Source organism: Lactuca virosa, chromosome 5, assembly GCF_052849685.1.
Source record: "Lactuca virosa cultivar CGN04683 chromosome 5, Lactuca_virosa_CGN04683_v6, whole genome shotgun sequence".
Classification (NCBI taxonomy): domain Eukaryota; kingdom Viridiplantae; phylum Streptophyta; class Magnoliopsida; order Asterales; family Asteraceae; genus Lactuca; species Lactuca virosa.
The window spans coordinates 198,717,109-198,730,340 of record NC_136430.1 but is presented as its reverse complement, the minus strand read 5'-3'; the positions used below and the strand labels follow the sequence as shown (position 1 = coordinate 198,730,340).

At 35.2% G+C, this 13,232-nt stretch overlaps 1 protein-coding gene and 1 pseudogene across 3 annotated transcripts; both read right to left on the bottom strand.

The window, feature by feature from the left end:
• Positions 1-562: 562 nt before the first annotated feature.
• LOC145115750 (cyclase-like protein 2) lies at positions 563-9,597 on the bottom strand. 3 transcript variants are annotated; one of them, XM_079052109.1, is made up of 6 exons: positions 9,079-9,597; positions 7,908-7,952; positions 7,709-7,781; positions 1,159-1,256; positions 914-1,028; positions 563-840 (listed from the first exon to the last, which is right to left on the bottom strand). In XM_079052109.1, the coding sequence occupies exons 1-6, from the start codon at positions 9,497-9,499 to the stop codon at positions 816-818; spliced, it is 777 nt and encodes a 258-aa protein (XP_078908235.1). In that variant the 5' UTR covers positions 9,500-9,597; the 3' UTR covers positions 563-815. The 3 variants fall into 3 exon arrangements, with proteins under 3 accessions (XP_078908235.1, XP_078908233.1, XP_078908234.1); XM_079052107.1 differs by having other exon boundaries at positions 958-1,028; positions 9,079-9,595; XM_079052108.1 differs by lacking the exon at positions 9,079-9,597 and adding an exon at positions 8,083-8,566 and having other exon boundaries at positions 958-1,028.
• Positions 9,598-10,054: 457 nt separating this feature from the next.
• Positions 10,055-11,784, bottom strand: LOC145112221 (uncharacterized; annotated as a pseudogene).
• Between the last annotated feature and the right edge of the window lie 1,448 nt (positions 11,785-13,232).

The window sequence follows — 13,232 nt, the reverse complement described above, 5'->3', positions numbered from 1 at the left end:
ACTCTTTGGACAACCACATTGGAGTAAACTCTAGGGCCTTCTTATGGGTGCGATCTCTAGGGCCTTCTTATGGGTTATATGGACGTACCGGAACGGTTTGATCTTTAATAGCAAAGTGAAAAACCCTTCTTTTCTTGCTTTTGATGTCAAAGCTTTAGGGTTTTTTTGGCTTAAAAATAGAGTTAGGTGGGGGAGATCTTTGTCTTGGGACTCATGGGTTAGTAACCCAATCTATTGTAGCTTGTAATTCCAGCTTCTTGCTGTCTTTTTAATAAAATATTGCTGTTAAAAAAACACAAGATTACAGGGTATAACATTAATTATATAGGTTTTCAAATGAATGTTATCCTAGGGTTAATAGAATAATAGTGAAGATAATCCTGGTGAACTTAGTTTGCAAGGATCTTTTTTTACTCTAAATAATTGTAATTCTATAGCAACAATATAGTGTTTGTTAATCTTGTACAAACATAGCTTGATTTTGGTTTCTAATAAAGTCTTTTTGCAGCACCTATCATATTTAACTACAAACATATGCAAGCAATAAGTGTGCATCATGATCTACCAAACCTGATTATTATATAAAACCACGGTATCTCTTTTTGTACTTTTGCAAGAACTAACTACTAGTTTACAACGAAACGTCAAAAAACAAAGGAAAGTTGTTGAAAAGAAACATAGTTTATTTATGAACATGCTTTACTATTACTAGTATCACTTGATTAGGATGCATCTAATGGGAGATCCTTCTGCTCCTAGTAACCTTAAGGGTAAGCAGTGGACATTATACAATCCTGCTTCCACATCGTCAAGTTTCAAACCTTCAACAAGAATGATTTCCTGAAACCACAAAAAGTAGCAGTGTTTAATTTTGTTAAAGGGTATTTAAGACATTTAACAAATAATTAAACACCTTCTGAAAGTATGTTTTGCAAGAGGGAGAATATATGTCTTTACCCTGCTCTTTAAGAAAACAAGATGTGCAGGAATGAGATCATCATATGCAGCAACCGACAAGTAATCAATACCTACAAAATTAAAAAAAAAAAAAAAAAATACCAATACTTTTTTTAGCAAGCAATAGATGACAAACACACTTGTTCTCACAAATCAGGGGTATATTTGTAAAAATCCACACTGGATGAGAGAGTGTTTTACCAACAAGTTTGATGTCAGTGTTGTCTTTCAACCACTGGGCTCCATCCTTCATAAATCCCACATAGCTTGTGTCAAATCTTGTTTGCGACATTAACCGTCTGAAATGGATAACCCAAAAAATAATAACATTATGAAACAAACAAAGGATTAATTAAAGTAAGCTTACACAATTAGTGTTATTACTTATTCATATTTCATCTTGTTACAAATCAGACACAAATATATTGTTTAAGATGAAAAAGAAGAATCCAAATAATAGCATTCATTTTTTAGGATAATCCATGTAGATGATTTCTTTCATATGATTTGTATTATATATATAGTTGTTCAATATCTATTATTAAGACATTTTAGAACTATTTTTATATGGTATCAAAGCCATAACCATAGTCACATAGATTGTGGATCGCTCCGGTATGGGCACGTAGTTCGCTAGGGTGGACGTATCTAACCGCGGTCTTTTTCCTTTCCCATTCTCCAAGTCGTCTTCATCTAAATTCTTTCAAACCATTTCTTCTAGTTACGAACTTGAGCCTATATACGTGGTCTTTCGAGGTTCATGTTCCACTTTTTGTGTGATCCGTTTTTATATGAATGTGAAAAACGATATTAGAGTCTAATGAAAACCAATTTGTCAACTCTTTTGACATTTAACCGATTTCTCTCAACATTATTAATGTAAGAATATGTACTCCAATTTCTTTCTGTTGAAGAGCTACTGTGTACCTTCTTTGCTACTTTGGCTAATTTTGATGTTTCGGATCCATAAGTTGAGAACCAATCTATTCCATCTATTGTCATGACATCCTTTTGTGTTGCCACCATCGAATAGATCCTTTTCATCACATGGATGTTACAAATTGCTCTCATAACAGTTGTTCCTCCTATCAATTTTGCAATTCTACAGAAGGCTTTCATAACACCAAACACAACTTGGTGTTTTTCTTGAAATACCTTTCATAACACCAAACACAACTTTTTTTTTCTAGATTTGGTGTTTTTCTTGAAATACCACCGGGTGCTAATTTTTCAAGATATAGTTTATCATAAAATTTTAGGGTTAATGCAAACCCAAGACAATGAAGTTGGATTGTCATTTTCTCCCACCTAGCTACAACTATTATATCAACTTGTGGGTAATAGCTGTAATATGTATTTTCTTTTATAATGTCCTTAATTTCACCAAACATGTCATCTATTTTTTTTTTCATAAATTTCATCTTTTTTAGGACCTTTATCATCACAAAACTTGATTAATAGAAAAATAGGTTTAATAATTGCCAAAACATTTTCGACATCTTCCCAAAATACATAATCTTTGATTGTATCGACAACTTTTGACCAATAAATCTTGGGTTTGCGTCTTCATTTTTAACATATTCCCTCCAAGAACTACGAAGGATAGTTGTGGCAAGAGCCCCCCAACAATTCATAATTTTTTTAACAAAATATAATGTGATGCAAATTGGGTTTTCAACATTTTCAACAACTCTAATTTTTTATTTTTTTCGAAAGATTGATAACGTATAAGTGTGGTTAAGATAGTAGTTAACAACTACCTTACATCTCTTATACGTATTACTAAGTTAATTTGCTTTGAAAATCAAATTTAAAGTGTAAGCGCAACAAGGGGACCAAATAAATGTTATACACCTTCTTGAACTCTCATCCGACCGTTTTGCAATTAGTCGCATTATCTGTTACCATTTGCAACATGTTACTTGGTCTAACGATCTTTATATCTCTATGTAGAAATTTAGAAATCTCTACTTTTGTTTTTTCGGATCACGAAAAATCATCCAAATACATAAACCTAACACGATGAGAATTCACGGTAATAACGTTGATATCGGCATATGCTTAACATTAGACCACCAATCATAGACAATTGAGACTCCTTGTGTGTACCAAGTTTCTTTGACTGAAGTTAGACCCTTCCCAACATCCCTTAACACACTTATCAAGCAACACCGTTCTACCTTTTTCACTCGATGAAGGTATGTATCAATCCGGTGCTTTCTTGATGGCATTAACCATTTCAAGAAACTGTGGGTTGTGTAGAATATTGAAAGGAATCCTGTTTGCACATAATCCTCGAATGATCTCCATATCTACCACATTTCTTTCCAATATCCCAAAAGATTCTTTTCTTTGAGGATGCATTTTGGGAAGTACCAAACTCTTTAAAGACTTTGAAACTCCTATATGTTCCGTTTCTGTTACCTTATTCAAAAGGCTTTCAGACTTCTCTCAATCTCAACAAAAGCTGGAATCTTTTAATCTTAGTTTTTTTCCCGACTGGAGGCCCAAAAAATTTGACATAAATTATGTGGTATAAGAACCAATGTACTTATATTTATAGTGATTGAAAATCCATTGCTTTGCACCTTCTAGATTTTTACTGTTACTGAAACCAACAAAAGTTGCTTCTTCTAACATTACTTTGCTTCGATCCTTCTCATCAATAGACCCTTCCTTGTCTTTCACTTGTAGTTAATCTACTTTGGTCCTCATCAGCAAATCACTAAATCCTTCTATCTCATGTTCTTTTGGACGAAGGGAAGGAGAATAGTAGAAGATGATAACAAATTGAGTATTATATAGATGTATACATAGGAGTCAAAATGAGAAACTGAACCATCAAATTGTTAAGTTCGTACAATGAATCCGAAGTTCAAAAGGAATTGTCATTCTAAGGGTCGATACAGTAAAGTGTATATCTAAGAGTCATGATTTAACATCATTCTGAAATCAATGTACCAATTTGAGAAACTAAAGTCAAAATCACGATTGGGAACTATTTAATTATCGAACTAGAGGAGCATTAAATATCGATTAGAAACAATAATTAAATAGTCTAGCTTTGCGTAGACATCAAGAGAAATATGAAAGCCTTTTGAATATGGTAAAAGAAGCGAAAAATGTTGGGAGTTTTAAAGTCTTTAAAGAATTCTCTACTTTCCAAAAATGCATCCTCAAAGAAACGTATTGAAGAATCTTTTGGGATATTGAACGAAAGCGCGGTGGACAAGATCATTAGAGAATTGTGTGCAAACGGGATTCCTTTCAGTGTGTTACGCAACCCACAACTTCTTGAAATAGTTAACGCCATAAAAAAGCACCGGATGGATACAAACCTCCATCAAGTGAAAAAAGTTAGAACAGTGTTGATTGACGAATGTGTTAAGAATGTTAAGAAGGATCCAACTCCGGTTAAAGATACTTGGTACACACAAGGAGTTTCAATCATCTCCGATAGGTGGTCTAAAGTTAAGCATATGCATGCAGCTTATCAATGTTATAGTCGTGAATTCTCTCGTGATGTGAGGTTTATGTATTCAGATGATCTTTCGGAAGTCGTAAAAACAGTAGAGATTTCTAAATTTCTACTTGAAGTTATCAAGACCGTCAAACCAGGTAACATGTTTCAAGTGGTAACGGACAATGGTTGCAAAGCAATCGGATGAGAGATCGAGAAGGTATACAAACATATCTTATGGTATACTTGTTGCGTTCACACTTTAAATTTGAATTTCATAGACTTGGCAAATGAATTTTACTGGTTAGCAATACGTATAAGAGAGATAAGGTAAATGTTAACTACTTTCTTAACCTCACTTACGCCATATAATCTTTCGACAAAATCCAAAATTAGAGTGGTTGAAGGTGGCGAAAAACCCGGTTTGCATCACATTATATTTTGTTAAAAAAAAAAAGACAAAACTTAAAAAATGGTCCCTGTGGTTTTTGAAAATATCAAGTTTAGTCCTTAATTTCAAAAAACCTCACAGATGGTCCCTGTGGTTTCAAAACTTTTAACATTTGGTCCTTCCGCCTAACTCCGTCAGCTTTCTACCGTTAAGTGAGGGGTATTTTCTTCATTTCAACACCCAGGAACCATTTATGAGGTTTTCTATTTTTTTTGAAAAAAAAGAAAAAAACATCTCTCTCTCTCTCTCTCTCTCTCTCTCTCTCTCTCTCTCTCTCTCTCTCTCTCTCCCAACACTACCCAAAACCATCACAAACCACCATTCCCCCCCCCCCCCATAAACCGACCCTATACCACCTTATAACCCCTTCTGATCATCAACACCTCCAGCCAACCCTTCCGCTCGTCAGCATATCCTTAAAACAGAAGAGAAAACGATGGCAGCAGCCACCGGAGTCCCTCCTGCCACCTCTTTTCTTCCCACCGAAAAACGCATTGCTGCCTGGCAAGCTTCCTCCACCTCCGAACTCGCTTCCCCTTTCCCTTCATATACACCAAACAACAAGAAGAAATCGATAGCAGGAGGCTGCCGGAGCTCCCCATCATCATCCAACCACCCTTCTTCCACCGAGCATTGCCACCATTTTCTGCCACTCCATAAATCCGAAAACCACCTCCAATATAGCCTAACACCTCTCATCCCTCTCGTTCTGTATTCAAGTTTGATTATGCAGGAGGTAAACATCCTCCTGCGTCTTCTTCGTTCTTAGTTATCACACCAGAGAAAAAAAAAAAGAAACCGATTTTCGTGGCTTTGAATGTGGAACTCGACTGGAGTTTATTATTTACGAAGGGTTTAGGAGGACTTATGGTGGTGGAGTAGCAGCAGTCGCACAGGTGGTGATGGTGGTGATTTGGAACAGCGACGAGTGATAACTCTTACTAAATAAATCCGAAAATGAAGGAGGAGAACAATACACTCCAGGTGCTCGATGAAACACCTGAAAGAAATGTTACTTAACAAAACTAAAAGTGTATAATTTCACACCCGGAGAAGAAGATTGGCTATCAATTCGAACAGGCCACACTTGATGAGGTGTTTGGGTTACAACAACAACAACAACACCCGTAGGGGTGGTGGTGTTTCTCGGTAGTGAAGGAAAAGGGGAAGGGCAGTAGAAAAACGTGAATGGAAGGCAGTAAGTGGTGGTATTTAAGGGTGGGTTTGAGTGATCAAACGGGATGGAAGATGGGTGGTTGGGTTGTGATTTCCGATGGGGAAGGAGGTGATGGCAGTGGTTATTTTATGGCGGAAGGTGGTGCTACCGTGTGGAATCGTAAGAGAGAGAGAGAGAGAGAGGGTAGGACCCCTTGTATATTAAATATTATTTATTTATTTATTTAAAAAAAAAGTAATTGGATACCTCATAAATGGTCCATGTGTAGTGAAATGACAAAAATGCCCCTGACTTAACGGCTAAATGGTAACGGAGTTAGCCGAAATGACTAAATGTTAAAAGTTTTGAAACCACAGGGACGATCCATGCGGTTTTTGTAAATTAGGGACCAAACTTGATATTTTCGAGAACCACAGGGACCATTTTTGAAGTTTTGTCTAAAAAAAATTATGGATTGTAATGAAGCTTTTGCCACAACTATTTTCTTTTGTTCTCGAAGGGAATGGGTTAAAAATGAGGACAGAAACACAAGAACTATTAGGTTACAAGTTGTTGATACAATTAAAAATGATGAATTTTGGGAAGATGTTGAAAATGTTTTGGCAATTACCAAACCTATTTTTCTACTAATAATGTTTTGTGATGGTAAAGGTCATAAAAAAGGTGAGATCTATAAAAAAAAATGGATAACATATTGGGTGAAATTAAGGGCCATTGCTCACAAGTTGAGATATAATTGTAGCTAAGAGGGACAAAATGACAATCCCACTTCATTGTTTAGGGTTTACATTAACCCCAAGCTTTTATGATACACTATATATTGAAATATTAGCACCCAGTAGCATTCCAAGAAAAGCATCAAATCTAAACAAAGAAGTTGTGTTTGGTGTTATGGAAGTCTTTCGTAGAATTGCTGAAAAATAAAGAATAGGAATAAATGTTAAAAGAGCAATTCGTAACATCCCATATGAAAAAGGATTTATTCCATCGTGGAAACACAAGCGGATGCCATGACAATGAATGGAACAAATTGTTGGTCAACATATGAAGCCAAAACACCTAGAATTAGCCGAAGTAGCAGAAAAGGTACATATTCTTAAATTCATAATGTCAAGAGAAATCGGTTAAAATGCAAAAGAACCGACAAACTGGTTTTCATTCGACTCCAATATCGTTTTTCACATTCAGATAAAAACAGCCCCCACAAAAAGTGAGACATGAATCCCAACAGCACATGAAGAAATTAGATCTGCTTCTCTGACAAAAATCAACCCAGTGGTTTATGAGTTTTTTTGATATGGTCCAATTGTTTGATATTTAACTTCTATGTCCCTAAAACACAGTTTCATCATGCTTTCAGTCTCTACCCACTTGTTAATTTTTTTAAATGACAATTTTGCCCTCATATTAAAATCTTCATCTTTATTGCCGGCAACCAACTCCATTTTTTCCAGCAACAACTATCAAACTCCCATGAGAGAGAGAGAGAGAGAGAGAGAGAGAGAGAGAGAGAGAGAGGACATTGGAACATATCCAAAGAAACTTCATAAACCACAGGGACAATTTAGTAGTTTACTCTCATTCATTTCCTTCTTTTCCCGGTGTGGTTAAAACCATGTGATTGTTGATTCTTGTTAAAACTAAAAGAGTGAAAAGAAGTTACCTATCAGTGTTTAATGTTCTAAAAAGCACACGCCTTACTCCTTTGGGAATCTTCAAGGCCTCCATAACTTCAGCTGAAATATAAGTTAACAAGTCATCATAACAACTCCTTGGAGATTAGAAACCATATTTTACTTGAAGCAAACTTACATATAGAAGCAATTTCAGATTAAAGGTAAAGAAACATAATGGAATGTTACCTGTTATGTTCTTGTCCCTTGGAACATCAACTAATAATGCTGGACCTATGAAGAACAAAAAATGAAACATCAGCCCACAATGAAGAATAAATAGCATTGTGAGAAAAACCAGAGACAAACAATAAAGCTGAAAGTAAAAAGGCCAAGGGTAAGTAGGTAAATATGTCTCTAATACCATTGAGTACTTCTAAGTCAAGACTATCGATATCAAACCCTGCTTGATAATAATTTTCATAAAAATGTCCAGGTGCATCTACATGAGTTCCAGAATGAGCAGGTAACTTTATGATGGAGAAATTATAATCTGATCCATTTTTCATGCTTTGAAAGAGTGTAAGATACTCCCCAATTCCTTCATCAGATACCCCCGAGAGTGTTCCAGATGTAACCCTATGGGTAATATCGTAAATTCTCCCACTTCCATAAACTTCCCTTCTTGGAGGTATCAACTCTTCTTCAGCATATGGAGTTGGGTATGCGGTATCTTGTGGGAAAGATGACACATAAGGTATAATAAGCATGAGAAAAATCAATTTAGGGCTCATCTTTCTTGATAATCTCTTCAAAGGATCTTTTGGAAGATGTTAGATGGGTGGTTGTGGTGGAAAAGCATCACCTTTCACTTTCATGCTACCTTCGATCTTTTATGAGCACATTAAAGTTGTCCCCTCACTAAAAGTCACAAAAGTCCAAGAAAATACATGACATGTTGCTAATATGATGACACGTTGTATACTATTTTGATAAATGATGATTAAACTATTCTTGTTAGGTGACACTGTTTTGAGGAAAGACACATGGTGAAGGTTCAACTTTTGAGATCGAATGGAATCTTTTACAAATTCAAGAAATTTATGCAGATGAAAGAAGTTCAAGAAAATCAAAGAGGAAACTTTTTTTAATTGAAGTTAGTGTTGTTTTCTGGATGTTGAAAGCCTGCCAAATAAACCCCTTACTTTATTTATCCCAAAACAACAATGCTTTCACTTCTTCCGTCAGAATTATTACTCTTTTGAATGTAGAAATGAAACAGATTTTGTCATGGAAATTCTTTCTGTTGTCCTTTTAAAAAGATAGTATTTTTATTTTTTAACAAAGCTCAAAGTTTCATTAAGGCATTAAATCAAACAGCTTACACTCAATTAAAAAATCTTGGCTCATTGAAACTCACCGTTGAGAACATGAAGGTCAAGCGTGTCAACATCGAAACCGGCATCAAAATAGTGATCATAAACGTGTCCTGGGGCATCCACGTGGGTCCCAGTGTGTGTGGGGATTTTCATCTCGGAATTGTTGGCGAGTGAGCCGTTCTTCATACTTGCGGGAAGCCGGAGGAACTCTCCAAGGCCGTCGTCTGATCCCCATGAAGGCATGTCAGGGTGGTATCGGTGACTTATGTCAATGATACGACCCTCATCGTAGACTTCTCTGCGGATAGGGGAGAGTCTGCCGCCCTCGTCGAGGTCGCAGGATGTCATCGCGGCGGTATATGGGGATGGGTATGCATCGTCGACGACAGAAGAGAAGGCGAAAGGAGAGAGTGTAATGAGTGCCGTGAGAAGTATTGTGGCTGCCGCATTCGGTAGAACCATCGGATCAAAGCTCAAGCAGCAACAATGGCGAAGTGTGTGTGTGTGAGAGAGAGAGGGGGGTCATCAACGCCGCATCCGTGCCTACTATTAAACAATTGCATAGAAACCCTTCAAGTATAATATAAATAAATATAAACCCATGTACCTTTCCATTACATAAGCCGACCCCATAGTTTTTTTTTTTTTTTTTTTTTTTTTTTTTTTTAATTTCAAGGGTGGGTTGTGTTATAAGACTAACCCATTAGCAATCCAATCAAATCTAATTTTTTAATAAAAAATTAATTTCTTTTTCTTCTATCTATACAATCTAATCCAATTTAATTTTTTACACCCATTACCAACCCAAACTCATTTTTCCTTAAAAATTTATTTTTATTTTTATTTTACTAAAAACTACTAGAAATATTAAAATTAAATATTTTATTTTGAAACAAACAAATTATTTATTTTAAACATGAAAAAAAAAACTAGATAAAAAATTATTTTACATTCATAAAACATACTTAATAAAATAGATAAAATAAGTTACAAATATAGAAGATGCAAACTACTTAATTATTCTTCAGTGTTGAATTTTTTCCATATATACTCAATCAAATCATCTTTTAGAGCTTTATGAGCATCTCTATTGCGAACTTGTGTCATGTTGGTCATATAACTAGATAGATCTGCAATTCGTTGAGTAGAGTATTCAAATGATTGTTCGTCTTCTATTGTTATAAATTCGGATGACTCATAATAATGAAGGTATGTGTGTCGGTCATCCTCAATTATCATATTATGAATGATGATACATGCAATCATAATTTTACCCATCGTATCTTTGTCCCATACAAGACAAGGGCGATGAAGAAATGCAAAACGAGCTTGTAAAACTCCAAATGCTCGTTCAACATCTTTTCTAGCATCCTCTTGATGTTCAACGAACAACTTGTGTTTTCGAAGTTATGGAGAACTTATTGACTTGACAAAGGCAGCCCATGAAGGATATATGTCATTGGTGAGATAATAAGTCATATGATTTTGTCGATCATTCATAGTGTAACTCACCTATGGTGCTCGACCTGCCAAGACATTATCAAAAAGAGGAGATCTTTAGAGGACGTTAATGTCGTTGCATGAACACGGTGTTCCGAAGAATGCATGCCATATCCATAAGTCATACAATGCAACATCTTCCAAAATTATTGTTGTCTTACCGCTTCTACCTACATATTGTCAAGCCCAACCAGTGGGACAATTTCTCCATTCCCAGTGCATGCAGTCAATACTGCCTACAATACCTGGAAATCCACGTTCTTCTCCAACATAGAGCAGTTGTGCCAAATCATCTTGATTGGGGCGTCTAAGATACTCTTCATGAAAGCATGAAATAACACCTTCCACAAACTTTACAAGAGCATCTCTTGTTACAGTCTCACTCATTCTCAAATATTCATCATGTGCATCTGCTGATGTCCCATACGCCAATACCCGCATAGCTCTGGTACATTTTTGTAATGGTGAAAGACCTTGTCTGCCTGTGGCATCACGTCTTTGTTGAAAATATCGGTCATTGGCTATATTCAATAAAAGCATATAATATATATTATAAACACATTAAAAGCATGAGATACAAATACATAATAAAATATCTTACAACTACATTAAAAGCATGAGATACAAATACATACTAAAATATCTTACAAATACATTAAAAGCATACTAAAAATAAAACATACACTAAACTGTAATTAGTTTCCATAAAACTTATACACTAGAAAATGTTTCATGTTTTCTTGTTCAGGCGACAATTGCTCCTTTTGTAGGAGTGTGTTCAAATGCAAACTCTGCATCTTTATTAGCTCCCTTTCATCCGTTTTTTGCTCCCTTTGTGATCCAATTCGAGTCTTTTTTTTTCATTACTTCTACTTCACTATCTCTACTAAGCCTCATTGCACGAAGTTCTGCAACAACTTCATTAGAAGACTTACCTTTTTTTTTCTTTTAGCCACATCTCTACCTGTTGGACGTTTAATTGTTGAACCACCAATATTTGCCCCTTCTGTGTTGGATTGGACACAATAGTCTCCTTCTTCAGTAGACCTTGATCTTTTTGTGCTACCACCACTTTCTTCATCATCCACTTCATATTTAGGACGTGATCGTGTTGCATCATGATCTAGCTGTAGATCCCATTTTTGATGCTTACACATAACCTCATTAAAAACAATCGTGTCATTGAACTTGCTTCCACTTGTCTCATATAACTTATGAGCTTCATTCTCAACATCTTTCATACTCATTCCACTTCTTCTTTTTCTATATTCTTCTCGGTAAACACCAACCTATTTTCCAGAACTTTCGTTAAGTCGTTTATAACGACCTTTCATTTGAGCTATGTTCCTATTACCAAGCTTTCCTAGGTTTTCTGCTTGACTTGCATCATATAGCTCCTTCACTTGTGCCCATATTGATGTTTTCTTTTGGTTTTTTCCACGACGCTTATCTTCACTAACGATGTAATATGGTGACATTAAAGCGATATCTTCATCAGCATCCCATTTATCGCCTCTTGGGTTTTTCCGGTATTTTGTGAGGTTTGAATATTTTCAGTGATAGGGACTTGATTGAGATTTGTGAAAAATTGAGAGCTTTCATAACCTTGAAAGTTTTGATAATCTTGAGAATCGTCAAGATTTAAAACGAAATTTGGATCCATGGTATCAAAGAAATAAAAAGGTTTAGAAATGAAGAGTTAAGATGAGATATGAACTATATCAATATTATACTCTATTTATAGAGAAAAAAATCATGAATTTTAGTATTTTTTTTTTCAATTTTTTTATTAAGATAATGTTGGATTTTCAAGGATAATAACTCTTATCTAAAAATCTAAAAAAAATATACACTTAGCCTTTGATTGTTAAACACATGGCAAGAAATTTTGGTGAAATTGGATTGTCCATGTGGCCTAGGCTGCACATATACATTTAATTTTCATTTTTTTTAATTAAAAAGTGTCGATCCGCTCGTCACTTTGCACCGATGGGGGTAGTCTAAGTACCCCTCTTAACCAATTTTACCCTCAAACATCAATCTAATCAATCATTTACTTTTGATTTGACATCATTTTTTCTTTCCTTTTTTGTTTGTTTTTTTGTTTCTTTCGCTTTTTTTTGTTTTTTCTTTTCTTTTATTTTATATTTTAATCTTGTTATTATATATATATATATATATATATATATATATATATATATATATATATATATATATATATATATATATATATATATATATATATATACAGAGAGAGAGAGAGTAAAGAAGGCCAATCCTTAGGAACAGTAAAGTTCCTAAAGGTTTTGGTAAAAGTGGTCCTCTATTTATGTGAGTGTGTTCACTTCCGTCTATTTTTTTGGTTTGTCTTTGCAGTGGGTCTTTTTATGTCAATATCTATATTTTTGGTGGCCACGTGTTGTTTTACCTTGCTTCACCGCTTTCTTGCCCAATCACATTCGGATTACTGTTCTTCTTCACCGTTTTTGTTACCATACTGTACCATAAACCCACCGCCTTCATCTCGATCCTTCTTCAACCCTCTGTGTGTGAGTGTTTCTCTTTGGAAGCGATTCAACACCGCCATCACCACCGTCTTTATGAAGCACCACCAGGCGCTCCTTAATTTTTCCACTGCTTCCGCTATTCTTCATTTTCTCTTTAACCCACTATTTTCTTCCTTTGATGGGTTCCG

Coding starts and splice junctions, on each gene's coding strand:
- LOC145115750 (XM_079052107.1), bottom strand. CDS start 9,499: ATGGTTCTACCGAATGCGGCAGCCACAATACTTCTCACGGCACTCATT. Junction 7,953..9,078: donor TGACCTTCATGTTCTCAACG/GTGAGTTTCAAT, acceptor TGTTCTTCATAG/GTCCAGCATTATTAGTTGAT. Junction 7,782..7,907: donor AAGGGACAAGAACATAACAG/GTAACATTCCAT, acceptor CTTATATTTCAG/CTGAAGTTATGGAGGCCTTG.